General features: G+C 42.6%; 1 protein-coding gene across 1 annotated transcript in view; it reads right to left on the bottom strand.

Moving 5' to 3' along the window:
• Positions 1–17,371, bottom strand: part of LOC115240704 (tyrosine-protein phosphatase Lar-like) — a 294,948-nt gene that overhangs the window by 237,072 nt on the left and 40,505 nt on the right. Inside the window, 1 exon segment of the mRNA XM_029816013.1 lies at positions 8,322–8,457. Coding sequence (XP_029671873.1) covers positions 8,322–8,382 — 61 coding nt within the window. The 5' untranslated portion in view covers positions 8,383–8,457.

Genomic DNA, 17,371 nt, shown 5'->3' with positions numbered 1-17,371 from the left:
CACTCTTTCGCGCACCGATGGGCGATACATGTACGGTGGCGCACATGCCGCCTGCTGCACGAGACCTTTCATAATGGTAATCGATAAGTAATCTGCCGTAATCATACGTGCGGTTAATGGTCAGATTTAAAACGTACTATGTGATATCGCGACCGCGAATTCGCACTGTGATTTCGAGAGCGTTAATGGAGAACCTTAACAGTCGTTTTTCGCCATCCCCTAGACGCGACGATCAGTTTCCACAGGTCAGTTTCGTTTTTCAAACATCGACTACATCGGCTTCGCATTAGCGGGATATCGGGCGCGCACTCGTTGCAAGCTCGGTCAGTTGCATGGTACGTGAATAGCTTCACACAAGAGCTTTCGCTAAAAATGTTTCACGCCCGCGCGATATCCATCGTTTGATATTGTTTATGAATGACCCTTTTTCATCTCTCGCTTGAAGCACCGATCCAATCAAGCAATCGTTTGACGCGCTTGTCAAAGATGATTCCCTGTGGATTTTTAGAGAATTGTTGGCGCCTATTACCGATCATTGCATAATGGTACAAAGCGATTTTAACATTGCGTAAAAAAAAAAAAAGAAAAAATGTCGAAAAAACCTCCTGCTGAATAAGCACGTTATATGACGAAATGATTCCGAGTCAAAAAATTATTGTAAAATCATTACAACGATAGAAACATTAAGTGATTTTTGTATTAGAGAAACGTTGGAGATGTGACGCGATTAATAAAAGCATCCTAAAATGATGATTTGACATGCTCCCATTTTTCGAGACGCAAAGTGCGCAGCGTTGATGTGACTTTTCGTCTTTTATTTCCTCGCTTTCATCGCTTCCTTTCATGGCGATAACATTTCCCCGGCCTTATTCTCGAAAAATGGGGGAACCTCGCGGAAGGCAGCGATCCATCATAAATTTAATATTCGAAATTTCACGAATGTTCCGCGCGCTTTGGGGGCCATTCGTTTCCGCCGGCGATATAAATCTGTCCGATAATGTACTAGGAAATGCAGTTAGTGAAGCCCGAAAGTCGCATAGCTTTCACGGATACACAGTTAATGGTAAAAACGCGGAGAGAGAAACGCGAAAATAATAAGCCGCGTCTGCATTCATGTATAAAAACGAGATTATATAGCTCATATTTTGTTGTATTTTGCGCAAGCATATAAATATATCGTATCTTTGATATTCCAGTCGCTTTTGTCTCTCCTTCTGCGTAGAGGGCGAAAACGGCGTTTGCAGCGGCGTTGCAAAGCGTTACGAACAAAATGAATAATCGCATAGAGCATTTAATAAATCAAAACGTCAAGATAGAAACTGTTCGGAGATTCGTGCGCAGATTTGCCGTAATTTTGGGAGCGGGATTGCACGTGTTTTCTGTTTAACGCGCGGGCGCGTGCGCGCGGGCAAGTCCCACACATAAGTAGATTATAAATTCGTTTCGCGAATGTTATTATCCTTTGATTAGGCGCCTCGCTGCAATCCAATTTCGCACAATTCGTAGAAATACGTAACGTAGTTCGCAAAGCAACCGCGGTGCGATGCTCGCGTTCGTAAATGTTTTCGCGATCGTTACCGCGGTGATGCCCGTATTTTGTAACGTTTCGGTGATCCGACGTGAAACGCACGGATGGAGACGCGGGCGTTTACCCGCGTTCAACTGCCAACGAATTCGCGTCCGTCTGTAAATTCGGCCAACATCCACGTTAACCGTGTGTAACGGTGCCTTATACAAAAGCGGATAAAAGGTATCATGGATTTTATCAAAAGCAGGTATTTATCTATTTTTTTTTCAAAAATGTTTTTCGATTTTCGATAAACTTTATAAAAACTTGAGTGCACATATATGTATTCTGATTTGTAACTTTTCTCATAATATAAAAAAATTTTAAATTAGTAGAAATGCTTGATTCATCGATTGAATATTCGTCTTGCGAAAATATTATTTATGCTATAATGCGATAATCACGGTAGTCTGATACTATGGTAAAGATTTCCGATACTTATGTGACATACACGATGTAATTAGTTAATACTAATTCTTGCATCGTAGTTAGTACTAATTCTGCAGTATCTTTTAAGTGTAGTTTACTATAATTTAAACAATATATTTTTTTTTCCTTTCTTTTTTTTCTACGATCGTAGATATCTAAAACAAAGGCGACGCAAAAATGGTGATTTAAAAAGCGATGCTAGATTCGCGCGGGCGACTAAAAGGTCTTGGAGCAAAAGGCTCGCGGGTTGATTCACAGAGAATGGTTAATTACATTAACAAACTTTTGCGGTAGTGCTCTCTCCAACGTCATCTCTAATCCGACACAGAGCGGTCTGTCTCTGCTTTCTGCAACGAAATGAGAAACTCGTTGCCGTAGTCGCGCGACACCGCGACTCTCGGTCTGGCAATTAACACGAGAGCGATTTTTTCGCATTACGCACAGTTGGTAATTATCATCTGCATTTCAATGCACGTTAAACACGATTGCAGTCGATGTATCAACGTGTGCGAAAAGTTTGCTCGATTAATTAACGCTGAATGCACGATGGCAAGTGTTGTTGTTCGCTATATTATTCGACATCGGTGGTATTTTCCTACCCTATAATGTACATATAAATACGAACGTTGCCAGAGTAGAGAGAGAATAAATATCAAGGGTCTTTTGAAGTCAGAGTTTCGCCGGTAAAGCTCTCTCTCTCTCTGCGCTATGTATTTAAAATATTAATTATCTCTTTACTTAAATATTCGCGTTAATTATGTACCCGTCATTTAACTTTCCTTTAATATTTTTTATTTAATCCGCTAGGAAGATTAACGGAAGAGACAATCTTACCGAGCCTTATCTGCGCGTCGTCGTGTTTTCACGCGTTTCGAGTTCACTTCAGAAGCGAAAACCTAGCGCGCAACCGCCGCCCCCGGGCTGCGTCGAACACCGTAAAAGTTGGCTCGATCGCGCGAGTTTGCCGCCGCGACACGACGGGGAATCAGTTTAGCCCGCAAACGAAGCTCCGTTGGCCGCGGCGCGGCTAATCCTAGATCCGCAAGTAAGTTCACGCCGAGGGTGTAAACCCGAGAATGTTGCGGCTAAACTACATTATCCTCCTCGCGCGGTACCTCGCAGACCAAGAGAAGTCGGTCCGGGAAGGTTTATCTCGACGACGTTTGTTCGATACCGTAAAAGATCGCTGCGAACAGTAGGAGAGAGGGTACTACTACAAAATACGCTATATCGAGCGTGGTACGAAAAAGGGCGTGAAAGAAGAAAGTCGGATGCTCCTCTCGAGCTTTCGAGGATCGCCCGAGACCTCTGGTTCCGGGAGTCCCCATAAAATGACTGGAGTAACTTTTTTATTTTATCATCCGGCCATTCTGCGAGCTACTTCGGCGTGCTTGCATACGCGACCGTAGGTACGTAGATAGGTAGGTAGGTAGGTAGGTAGGTAGGCAGGTAGATAGGTATGTGTGTAACCGGTATTACATATATATAAAGGTAAGGCATAGCACGCGAACACGCGAGTACGAAAGTGCGATCGAAGTAACCTAGACTCTCCGTTTCCAGGCCAACATCGTGCGACTCTCTTCGAGGTTGCTCAGTCAGTATAAGTACGTGTACTTCTTTTACGCCGCGACGCTAATTAAGTATATTTTACCAGTATGCACGTCTCTCTAAAAGCGAGTCTTTTCGCGAAGAATTTCATGAATCGCGTCGGACGGTAGTGGTCGAAAAAGAGCACGTCGAAAATCGTTTCGGTTTCCCAAATTGTCCGGCGTTGCTTGCTCGGTGATGCGGAAAGCGCCGAATGAGGGCGGCCGGCGATAGTCGACGGGATGCTGCCGGGGAAAGGGGAAGGGAGGAAAGGCTCTCCCCTAGGAGCGCGTTCATTCCATATGTACAAAGGCGCGAAACGCTTGAACGACGAGTACAGAAACGGGCAAACCGGTAGAACAAAATGCACCGATGGCACGCGCAAGCGACTGTCACCCGTCATTACCCGTTCGTGCTCGATTTTTGGTGGCGTTTTTTTTTCAGTTCGTTCTTTTACTCGCCTCAGCGCCAGGCTCTTTGAAAAGTACCGACGTCTACTCTGTCAATTACTGATAAAAACGACGACAGGTTGCGCAGCGCGAACGACAGACTAGAACCAGGAATGTAAATTATCACGTCTGGCCGGACGATAAATAACGCGCGACCTCGCCGAGCCCAAAAATGCGGCGGTCGTTTTGCCTGAGGTAAAACGACGAAAAAAAAGAGCCGATGATTCCGCGAGAGGACAACCTGCGTGTCATCCGTCTAACTGCAGAGATCCGTTAAACGCGCCCCTATACATCCTGTTTGCGTAAAGTGATACAATTTTTTTTTTCTGCGCGCGCTCTGAATCCTACCCCTACTCCTGACATTTTATTGAATGCACTGACATTTGAGAAATTTCTTCCTTTACATGGAAATACTTTTGAAAGTCGCCCCCGATATCTCGCGTGGCCTCTCCGACACACGATTTCTCCGGTTATCTCAATCGTAATGGCGGTGTATTATGGCGGAGGGTCTAACCAGATTCGTAGAGAGATATGATTACGGTAGAAACGAGTTTTTCTTCGCTTGACATGCCGATGAAATATGATCACGGCAACCAACGTCCGTGAGACGTGGGGGATGTGGGTGGATGTATGCGGCGTCGTTCAGCGTGCATAATGTCTCATAAAACGCGCGGCGGGGTTATTTTTCGGGAAACAACGACGGTAGCCGACCGTTTCTATCGCGTCCGGCTGAGAGAACGAGATATTTCATCGTACATTTTTCCCTACGCGCGTTTGTATACCAAAAACCAAGATTTCTGCAAACAATAAACACGATAGATGATTAAATTCATGATATAAATTTTTCTTTATTACATAATGTTTTAAATATACGACAGTTTTTAATCTGAGTCGTGATTGTTTCTAATATTTATTCATATTCAGATTTCTTATATCACTCGTTAGCTACGATTCTTCCAATCAGTTCGAAATAGATATTTTGTCAATGTCGAGATATAAATACCGAGAGCAGTGCTTCTTAAACTAAGAGTACGATACAAAAAAAATCTATCAAAATCTATAAAATCTATAAAAATATACTCTTTAAGTAGGTTTAAAAACGAGAATTTTGCGTTGCCGGTCTTCGAAACAAGATTGCTGCAAATGATTCCATTTGAAAATTTGCGAAACTATTTTCTGGTTGTTGCCAGAGTCAGCCACCGGCTCAATGTTCTCTTTATGGCGTCGAAAAATCTATTTATCGTTCGCTTCGCTCGCTTCGCTCGCTTTCGGTTGTCGTGCTGAGGTCGAACCGTAGAGAATCCATTTTGCAGCGTGATGTGAAAAAGCAGGACGTTGACATACCGCGCGACCGAAAGAACGATAGCGAAAAAGAGAACGAGAACAAAGAAGAAGGGAAACAACTAAAAGAGAAGAACGCGAAAGAGCAGTCTACGCACCATGTATCTAGATATATGCGTACGTATATATGTGTATCATAAAAGGTACTAGAGCATACGCCATATGAAGTAAAATGACGTGTGATTTGGAAATATTCGCCGCCTACGTCATCGCGAATTACTGACCGGATCTCGCCTGTAACCGGGACACCACCGGCGGCATTTTTCACAATATACGCAGTAAAGTCAGTACACGCTTGCGTAACACGTAACTCATACACGAAGCCGGCCAGACACGCAGGAAAACGAGGGAGCAATCCATCGAGAGCAAAAGAGAGATAGAGAGAGAGAGAGAGAGAGAGAGAGAGAGAGAGAGAAGGACAAAAATAAATGAAAAAAGACGCGATCTCGATAGCTACGTTCCCTTAGCCCGTGAGGGAGGCGCACCTTTCCACCCCACGAAGACATCGCCACACGGACAGGCGAACCTCCGAGGAAATCTTCGTAGTCGACCCCGGACTGTTTCCTTTTCCTCGAGTTAGACAGGACAGACGAGATGGATCTGCATTAACTATGAATTCCACCCATCCCCTCTGCTATCAAGTGGTCCGTCCTCCTCTTCGACCGCGTCTATCTCTCTCCCTTTTTCCCTCGCGACATCTTTGCCTCTTTCCTGTCGCTCTGTTTTAGATGACGCTGACACGGAGTGTCAATTTTCCGACCGACTGATGGATATAAGCCGAGCGCGTTACGCGAATTAAAAAAGGCAAAAGGACAAAAAGCGTTCGTGGATTTCCCCTGCGTGTTACCTGAATGCACTCCCGTCTGTCGACTATCGGGGAGAATTGCGAAAAACGGAGCTATTGAATTCAGATCGGCATCTCCATTGGGGAAAATAATTCGTTCCGCACTGAACGCGGCTAACTCTCGTCATTCGTTACTCTAACAGTATGCTAGTTCCGCTACGTCCACAGGTTGGACGATGTTCCGCTTTTTCGAGGATCAACCGATATTTCGAGAGGATATCCGTGATCGGTAACTCGATCATGGATGTTCGCAGGAAGCTTTTAAAAGCGTGTAGCTCCGCTCTGATTTTCCATTACCTACTTACTGCTTTGTTACATTGACCCAGCAACAACGCGCATGTTTTATACATCGCGTCGATACGACATTATCATTTCCCATCGTTGAAATTCGCATTCAAATCCGGCGAGAGCTTTCCGACAGTCGAATTAGGATTACGTCGCGACATAATTAATTGACTGAAATGCCGGGGATGTATCATCGTCATTACGGAGTCAGCGTAAAGCTCGCCCGGATTACCAAACTGCGGCGACAGATTACCGCGTAATGATCGCCCAGTTAGCATTGCATCCAGTCATCCGATCCTAAATTCACATTTATTAACGTCGCAACGACAAGAAACGACGCCATGGTGTTTCGTGCACAGCTACAAGCTTTTCTAATTTGCATGCGGGCTCGCGAGGCATCGCTTCGTCCGGTCAAGTTTAACGTAAGCGGTCTTAAAGTCCGTAAAGTACACTCCGTTGCCGTCTCCAAGATTGAGCTTGGCACCGAAGACTCGTGATCACTTCCATGGAAGTCCAAGCAAACCGCACAAACGCGCGAGAGATTCGTATTTTTCACGAAGGACATATGTGAAATCTCGATAACGCGAAATTTTAATTGCGAGCAAGGTGTCGTGCTGAGGCAACGCTGACACGTGTTCGCGATACAACGTACATGTAATTCAACGCGATGCGTGCGCTCGTTATTTAGCCGCCGAGCCGCTCCCTGCTCGAAACACGCGTCAAAACATTGCTCGTCTCTTTGAGACGAGTCACACCGGGCTTTTTTTTGAGCCCGGCCCTAGGGAGCGGCAGTCACGTCGATGGCGTTTACTCTCGTCCTTTTCCGCGCATTCGACACTCGCGACGCATTAGTAGTCCGTTCTCCTGTTTCCGCTTCCGCGAGCGTCCTTGAGCGTGAATATTATATTTGAATAGAGAACGTTACGCATACTTTCACAATAGTTCTTCTCCCTTTCCCTTATTTTTTCATTGCTCGTCTCTTTGAGACGAGTCACACCGGGCTTTTTTTTGAGCCCGGCCCTAGGGAGCGGCAGTCACGTCGATGGCGTTTACTCTCGTCCTTTTCCGCGCATTCGACACTCGCGACGCATTAGTAGTCCGTTCTCCTGTCTCCGCTTTCGCGAGCGTCCTTGAGCGTGAATATTATATTTTGAATAGAGAACGTTACGCATACTTTCACAATAGTTCTTCTCCCTTTCCCTTATTTTTTCGCGCACGAATAATACGGCGAGAGTCTCTTGTGCGCATTTATAACAAGATTATTACGATGACAATTAATTTCGCGAAACGATTACGCGTATATCGAAAAATCGAGTCGTACTTTTGCCGAAATATTATAGCGCGAATAATGAGAAAGAATTATATTTTTTTATAAGCATTCTGGTGGAGGACGAACTTTTTGCATGCGCCATCGATCGAAAGCGCGCGACCGACAGCAGCGTCATAGCTAATAAGTAAACCGTAATAAATTACGTAGATCCAGAACGTTCGTTCGTGCAAAAGGATTATCTCGTCGCGTTTAAATAACGCTCGAGCGGACGAGCGTATCGGAGCTTTCGATCTGGTTTCGCGACGCGACGCATGCGACTCGATTCTCTTTTATACGCGCGATCGAACGCGAGATACGCGCGTGGAAAAAGTGGCGCGTCGCTCGGGCTCTCGTAGATTTCGAGAGTCCTAGGAAGAGGAGCACAACCCGCGTTGTCCGCGGTCATTGTCCTCGCGCACGAAACGTCCACAGCGGAGAAACTTGTCCGTATCACGATCGGACGAGAAAGTTACTTTAACACTAGAGCATTTTCCGTTGATCTTTACTCACCAGTATTCTGCGCGATAATCGGGTCAATCGCCAGCAACACGACGAGGAAGATAGGAGTCATATTGACCACCTTCTTTCCCGCCTTCCCTCGGTCACCCGTGATCACTGCACACTTAACACCACAGCAGCGTGCCACCTATGAAAAGATAAATCACCTTCGTCATAAACATACCACCTTCATCACTGAGGGGGAGAACGAAGAAAAGCAAGACGATGACGAGATGACGCGTCTGTCTTCCTGACGAAGACGTTGCCGCAAACGTGACACTGGACAATGATCGGTAAGATCGAAAAATTCCTCTCCTTCGTCGCACACACAGGCGCCGCGAGGAGAAGATTGTTCCAAGGGGAGGAGAGGAGAAAAATTGGATACGTTGAATTCTCGAGCAGTACGACGTAGACGCGGATAATCTCGCTGAGATTAGCGTTTGCCTCTCGTTCAGGCAGGAACAAGAAAGCGTAACGAGGAGTTTGAGCTACGCGTAAAAAAATACTTGTTTCTGGTGCGTTTACGATATAACTGTACAAAACGACGGAATAACGCAAAGGTGCCTATTCAGCGGCCGTCGAGGGAAAGTATCGACACACGCCATTTAACACTCTCCTTCTCTCTGTCTCTTCCTCGCGCGCGCTAAAATATTCCGCGAATGTATCGAAAAACGGTCGGCGTGGGCAGTCGTTGGCGTTAGGGGAGAAAGAAGCGCGCGTTTTCCTCCGAGCCGGTCGCTGACATCGTAATAATGGCTGCGATCGTTGTGCCACTTTCCCACGGCGATCCCTCTGTACGTTCACGCAAGCGAGACTATTTACATTCTTCCACCGTCGCCGTGTCCGCTCGTGCTCGTTCTTGCCGGTTTAATGGAAGGATCAATTTTGGAAAGGATGTCACTTCTAGACTGGCCTCCGAAAGGCAGAACGTCACGATGTATTTCCCAGGAGATAGAAGATATTTCCACTTTACTCTCCCTCCGACATTTTCCGCTCTCACGCCACGATTCTTCCCTCCTTGTTCCGTTTCGCCGAGTCACCTCGTCACCGGTCGTCTTCTTCCTCGCGTCGTTTTCTTCTCTCTCGATACCGACGATAGGTGCTAATAAGCTACACGCGGTAGCTTCTGGTAGTTCAGAATATCCTTACTTGGAATGTGTAAATGATTATCTGCCGCCTTATACCAAACTCTCCTCTGCCGTTCCTCTGACTCTTAAAAATCCCACATTCTTGACTGTGGGCTCTCGTTGCGATTATCTCGACTCTTTCTTCCTGTGATTCCACGACCATCCCATATTTTCGCGTGTCGCACGCTCTAAGCCGAGAGCCCTCACGACAAAGCTTTTACCGAGCTTTGCCGCGCGAGACGTTGACCCTAGACTTGGCGCTGACCACGGTTCCGACTCGCGTTACATCCTCCACGTAACAGGCTGTAATTGTTCCTCTCTGCTTTCCCGCAACTTCCACCAGACGGATAGACTTTTCATTTTCCACTCGATGCTTCTAGCGTTCTCGTTATATCCTCTTTTCCTTTGATTTCTTGCTAAGCAAAGTATATATACATATATATGACGTAACTTCCGCTGCGCTCAGAAAGTCCAAAAATGAAATAGCTGCTTTTTGATAAAACCACTGTAGAGAGTGCTGTAATGTAGCTCTTTTTCGCGAAACAATGGCGGAGCGTTGTAAAATGTAGGAATCTCTCTCTCTCTCTCCAACTCTCGTCAGGAAATGCGAACGATCCGTTCTGTTTAGCGATCAAGTCGAGTCCACAGCAGAGTCGGGTAGAGAAATTGTTTCGCGAGAAAGAAAAACGAGACGGGTACGATTAATAGTAGTAGCTCGCGTGTTGATATTTGTACGGCGGTATTACATAGAGGTACATTGCACTCGCGACTACGGACTCCTTCGAATCTTGTTCCGTGTTACCTCCCTCGCCGCACGCAACGTTACGTTCTTCTCACCATCCAAATCCTGCGAGTATATCTTCCACAGTATTTTTCGCTGCATTTATATGTTTTACAACACGTTTCTCAGTTGCACTTCCCGTTCCTCGTCTCCAAAGCCGTGCTCGATGTCGACGAAAGCTTAATCTGATTTCTCAAATTCTCGAACGTTCGCCTTTCCGGCCGTCCTTCCCATTTCTATTGTTTTTTTTTTATTTTTCGGAATATTTTGCGTAAATTTGTAACAGCATTAATCAATTTTGTCAACAATCTCTCGCATCTTCTCTATGCCTGTCTCTACTTGATACGACACTCTAAATAATGCCGTGTGTTGCGTTTTTCGTGCAAAAAAATCAGCCCCTTTCGACAGGCAGGTTTGTCTTCAGAAGACGTTTTCAGGTTACAAGGGAAGGAGCAACGACTCGGCGAACGCGAGCCTCGGATTCCTATCGCGTACTCGCGCGACTCAATTATAAATTACTCCGACGAGCGTATGAGACCCCGCGTTAAGGGTAGTTTTCTGAACGCGCGCTGCGGCCTGACTGACTCACCCCCATGCCCCCCGACAGCACCCCCCACCCCGTTTGCCCGCCGCCGACATTCCTGACGCAGGCGCACCGCCCCTCTCGACCTCGGGATCGTCGTACGTACACGTACGAATTCGCGCCAGACTAGATTTTACGACTATCGAGAGAGATACTCTTGGTTCTCCTTTCTCTTATACTTTTTTTTTTCTTACTGGACTAAAGCCGCGAGTTACGAGCGAGTTTATGTATTCCCAGATATATGTCGGAATGTAAGTCGCGAAAGAACTTGTTGGCCTTGGAAATTTTTCAATATTCTTCGCGACGGTGTTTTCATTGCGACTGTATCTCCTTTTCCATCCGTTAACATTCTTATTAAAGCGACGATATAAAAGATGATCATTTTATCACTGAGAGAGAAAAAAATACACGCGTTATAGCTAACAGTTCTATCTCGGGGAGTGCACTTCTCAAACCATATCTCTTGCGGAATTGTTAACGGCATTGTGTGTTACGCGGGCGAGACGAGAGCGAGAAACGGGAGCAATTCGGAGACCCGAAGAAAGGGAAGAAGATAGCCGCGAGTTAGGTAGGGGGTTGGTTTCGGCGTTGGTTTAAAAGCGACGCATGCGTCTCCCGCGTAAGGGGATGTCCGGGGTGAGCTGCCTGCCGTACTCCGGCCGACGTATCGCAGTTTCTGGCTTGATGTTTGTCCGCGTGGTACTCCCAGGGACGGCTGTGCTCGTGGCAACCCACGAGGGTGCAGCTAATGTATCTCCTAAAGGAACATCTCTCGCGCGGAGAAAGTTAGCAAAGCGGATAGAGATGAAAGAAAAAAAGCAAAAAGGAGGAAGGAGAGAGAGAGAGAGAGAGAAAAAGAACGCGACAAAGGAGAAATTATCGACGGTGATCACGATCTGCCACGCTTGCGCCTTCTTGCTTCGAGAGATAGTCCGGAATCTTTCCCTTCTTTCTTTCGCGCCAACATTTGGACTCTTCGCCGTCCGGTCATGGAACTCAAGAGACTCTTGGGAATCTACATGGAAGACGGACTCGGTGGGACTGATCGTTTTTTCAACAGGTAAGTGCCGTGACGCGTTTACATATGCCAGTGTGTATCCGTCCACGTGTACATTTGAACGCGACAAATCGAATTTTCGGTTGTATTAAAATATTATGCAAAGTTTGTCGTAACTTAAAAGTGGAAACTAAATATGTTTACGTAAAAAGAATCGTCGCAAAAATATCAAATTTTTATAATGTCTAATAATATCTTTTGATAAAATGATATATCTGTAATTTTAAATAAATAGGATAATATGACATACGATATGACATTTAAAAAGTAGAATTAACAGTAATTAGATATTATAAAATCACTAAAAATCAACAACAAACTTCATTTTAACTACCATAAAGTCAAAAATGTAAACATACACAGACATTAATTTCATTATTGGAAATTCATTGTATCGTTCCATTTATCTGAAGATCTCGATGAAAGTAAGCTTGGAAAATCGGCCAAAATTTCCGTATTGAGCAGCGAGATAGGATGGCGGTCTACTAGCAATTAATTATTCGCGGTAATTGGTCAATGTTTACGACATCGCCGCGGAAGTAATTTATGCTCCTTTATGCTTTTATTTCGCATTCTCTTTTTACGGCCAACCGTACCTTTAATGCCACCTCTTTCTCTCTCTCTCTCTCTCATCACTTGTGTCGTTCCCCTTCGACCGCTAGCTCCAGCATACTGACTCACTTCCGCAGTGGATGCGCATTTGTAAATGTGTTGAGTTAGCACGCGACTCTTTTGCATATGTCAGTATATATCGAATTCTTTGAACATGATATATCGGCGTGAATAAAAACGGTTATTTTACTAAAACCTCGCGTTAACTTGACGAGTATATCAGCGCTCAGATAAAAATAAAAGCAAAAAATTATTAATAAATTTTAATATAATAAGCATGTAACGTGTGATAAATCGAGCAATATATAATAATAAATACAGACAAGATTAGCCAGATATCCGTTTTATACCCATGACATGAATTTATGATCGTAACGCGTTCTCGATATATATGTAACATTCACTAAATATTTTTAAATAATAATTTTCGTAGTTTTCTACTAATTTTACTTGTCTAAATAAAATTTTGAAATTTTTGGTATCTTGTAATAAAGATGTCGAAATACTAATCGAATCAAACAATTATCTATACTTTCATAGATAATATCATAACATAGATAGTAATCGATGTGTACGGTTTAATCGATCCGACCATTAAAGCCGGTGTCAAACCATCATAAACGTGAAACAATTATATTATTAATCGCGTAATTCAAGTTTAGGGACATGGAATATTTGATAGATGCAGCGTGGAAAATATTTATTAGATAGCATAGAGCGGCAGGTTCGTCTATGTCTTCATCGTCTATACGAAAACTTTACTCATAAATCGAACGCCGTTTAAAATTGCAAATAAAGTCGGACGACAGTAAAGTGAGTGCCGAGAGCTTAATGCAGAAATATGCGCGAAAGCGCGAGCTCGCTCACGTGCGGACCAATGCGAAAACTAAGAAAAGAAGGAAAAGAAAGAAATATAAAAATGCGTCTCCCTTTCTCTCTTTCTCTCTCACGCCGCGCGTAGTCGAGAACCAGGGAAATGCGCTCACCGTTCTCGGTGATAATAAAAAATTCTAAGATGGGCATAACTTAATTTAATACCGTGGCCGGCGCGCCGTTGCCCGATGATAAATCTCTCGGTATCCTTCCCGCCCCCTGTTCCGGATCTTCTCGTCCATGCTGAAATCTTCCCCCTCGTTCTTCTCTCGCCCCGAACAAAAGATAACAACCGGAATAAAAGTAACCGGAAAGCACGGCGGTCGAGCACGACGGTAGGTCTTAATTCAAGACAAGGAGACAGGCTACGAACGTGCACGGAAATGACGGGGAGTAACTCGGGGCAAGGGGTTAACAGGATAAAAAACGTCGGCAATTGTCGCGTCAGTTCATAATTAAGTTCTTGGCAGATTTAATGTAATTGAGTTAAAATTCAATATACTAATTATCTTAACAAAATAAATTACAAGTATATAATCAAATATACAGTGTTTTCATTCGTTCGGAATTTAAAAGTCAATACATGTTGCATTGTTGAATATGACAAATTTCGGTTACAAATTGTATTGGAAGATTATTTTTATTATGCTTAGCACATAAACAATTATTTACTGATATATTTTTCATAAAACAAAAATATTCCAGCGATAAAATATAAATAAGTTCTTCGCTGAATTATATACAGCAAAACCATAAATTAAAAGCAGCTGTTGATCCGTATTTTATATTATATCCTATTTCTTGTTATTTTCTTCTTTTATCAAAAAATTAATAATGAATAATAAATTAGCATTTGCGACATCCGAAATTCATAATCAAGCAAATTCGAGCGGTTTTCATTTGCAACCAGATTAGTACTTAAAAAATAAAATTTGTTCGTTTATTTTCAAAATGGATGCAATATCCTGATCCGCTTAATAGCGTTTATCAATTTAAAATTCGGGTTAACGTGTTTCAAAATGTAGAGAAACTCGATGGATTATGAAAAATATATGATTTCGTTCAAGCGGCGATGGTATTATGTAGAATAGACGATAATAACGCTCTCCCCAAGATAAAACTTTAATAATTTATGACAAAACTCGTCGTAAAGAGTGATGTGTACATTTTTCGTGCATAACACGTTTGTTGTTTTCTCTTTCTTTCCTTGTTCGCGATGCTGACGTTGCCTCATTACTGGAAATTCTCAAAAGTTCTTTTCCGGGTATGCGCGTTCTTTCTGAGTTTGTTTGCGCTTGTCCGCAAAGCGGACATCGACGGTGCTTCTTCCTCGAATCTTTTCCCCATTAACACCATATTAACGTCGGGACGTCTCGGCTTCTTGCAAAAGAAAACGGAAAAAAGGTAGGAGAACGTCGACGCGATTCCGGAAGGACGGCGGAGAAGAAGCTTGCGGAACAATCGTACGCCGTGCACATTCCGCTGACTTATGAATAAACATTTTTCGAAGGTACCCAGCGGAAAATTACTCTCGGAAATACCTCGATTTTCGTCTTATATTTTCTCATGAGAGATTCTACCCTCTTAGTGTACGATTTGCTCCTGCAAAATCGGATAATCGAGCTTGCGAGATTTCCATATCTCCAGAGAAAGCAATTGATAAGCATTATAATAATATTATATCTAACTCTTTTTCTCCATTTTCTTAGAAACTACAAATTTCATAAAGAAAGTTTTTTTTTTAATGTAACAATATATAGTATATAAGGCAAAATTTGATATTTGCTAACAAAGTTTAAAAAACCTGCCGTGATATAAAAAGTGAAAAAAGCTTTGGTCAGAAAAACTTTGGATTCTCTTTAAGCTGAATGTGTAATAGTTTTAATCATTTACAGAAAAATATAGCGCGTGTATAAACATACATATATATAATCAAAAAGAGTTTAATTATAATTGCGAGATAAAAGAGCTACGTGTTTGCCAATGATAGTTTAATAAGTCATGAAAATTGTTTTTCGCGATTTAAATCCTCACGCATTTATGATCAATGTTTCATAATTAGTTCGCTATTACATTGATAAATATAGCAGAGCATATTGCCATTTTCCATGAGCGGAAAATCGTTTCGCATAAAACCAATATGCTAAGCGCAAATTTATATAAAATGGCAGACTCTCTCCAACTCTCTTTCGCTTTTAAAGTTAACCAGATATAAAGGCATTGTCACAAACGTAAAATTATTCAATTTCTCTGTTTAAAACAACTATGAAACTAAATTATTTCCAGTTACACAGTTATTAATAAAAATTATATAGAAGTTAATACATTTTTAATATTAAAATTAACAATATACGCAGATACAAAATAAACTTCAATTCCTTGTATGGTAATATATTTATATATAATGCGCGTGCGCAATATTGACAACCCCAAATAAAATATAATGCAATAAAAACGAAATATAATGCATCGATCGGAATCAGGCCTGAACAAGAATCTCAATCGCGATATTATTTTGTGTACAACCGCAATACGCTTTGCTATTTTTATTCGGCAAATAAAAAGGTCGACATAAACTACGGTGGTTTCAGCATATTCGCGTTTATTTAAACGAGCATCGATATCACGGAAACCGCACCAATTTGTAAATTTGTAGCTTAGACCTTTATATTAAAACACATTTACCTAGCATAATCGATTCGGATGACGTGAAAAATCACTAGGAAACGTGTAAGATTCGATCTTTTCCTCTTCTTTCTTAATCCCCTCTTCTTTACACCCCCTTTCTCTTTTCTAACCCTACCTCCTTAGCTGTTAATGGTCTCGATCACGAAAGCAGTTAAAAATCAAGACTCACTTCGGCACGAAACCACTTCGACTGCGAGGAAATACGTAGAAAAAAGATTTTTCGAGATGGCAGCATTACATCTTGAAAAGTTGGTTTAATCCTACTCGAAGATCGAACCTTTTTCCGAGATGAAACAGATATCAATATGTAATATATAATATATAATAAAATCGCAAGATATAACAAGAATTTGTTTTGTAAAGTCAAATCGCGAGTCTTATTATTACGCACGATGGCAATGTCGCGTTTACGAAGCGATTCAGCAGAACGCTAGGTATCGATAACGACTGATGACTCACGCTTTCCGTATGAGTTGTCATCGAGTGCTCGATCTCATCTCAGTGGCTCTTCTCTCTCGGCGCGAATCAAAGAAAAGCTGATTTAAAAAAGAGTGCACCAGATCCGGGAAAGGAAAGGCCCGCCATAACGATCCTTCTTTTTACGAAAATACGGTATTTAGAAATGCTGCGCAACGTCGAAGACGATGGAGACGGCGCGGCGCGGCGACGGGATATCTCTTTTCAAAGACGTCTGCAAGAAAATACTCGCGGAAAGGAAAAATCTGTAACTCAACGGGAGTAGCGCGAGAAATCCAATTGTCAGTGCCAAAGGAACGACGAAGTACTGGCTAAAGCGGAGCTTTCGAACACCGCCGAATAGTGCGAATCGGAACTCCGGCGTAGCGAGAAAGAAGGATTGAAAAGCAGGACCATTATATTTGCCGCCGACTACGAATTTCACTATCGACTAACTCTTACATTCTTAGTTCGCGATCTGCTTCGCATCAAAGCACAATGTAATTTTTAAACAACGTTCGCGACGACTCTGCGGGTGGTTTTATTCCGGCGTACACATTACTCGAAAGCGAGTTTTTTCTTTTGTTTGTTTTCATGTTTAAATATAGTATCATAAGTAATATATAAACAGATATCTTTTTATGAGTGTGATGACATATATACAATATATATGTATAAATGTAATAATCTTTATATATTATAGCATAATATATAAAACTTTAAATACATACAAAATATATCTAAAATATATACAAACTTTTAGGAAAAAAGTTACAAATTATTGCCTTGTATAATGTGTGCATGTACATAAATAAAATTGTGGAAATGTCATCAACTTAGTTTTTAGTTTTGATAAGAAAAATTACAATATTTATCAAAATTATA

Source organism: Formica exsecta, unplaced genomic scaffold (genome assembly GCF_003651465.1).
Source record: "Formica exsecta isolate Colony F162 unplaced genomic scaffold, ASM365146v1 scaffold444, whole genome shotgun sequence".
Taxonomy (NCBI): domain Eukaryota; kingdom Metazoa; phylum Arthropoda; class Insecta; order Hymenoptera; family Formicidae; genus Formica; species Formica exsecta.
Note: the sequence above shows the minus strand (reverse complement) of the source record. Positions and strands in the feature narration are given on the sequence as shown.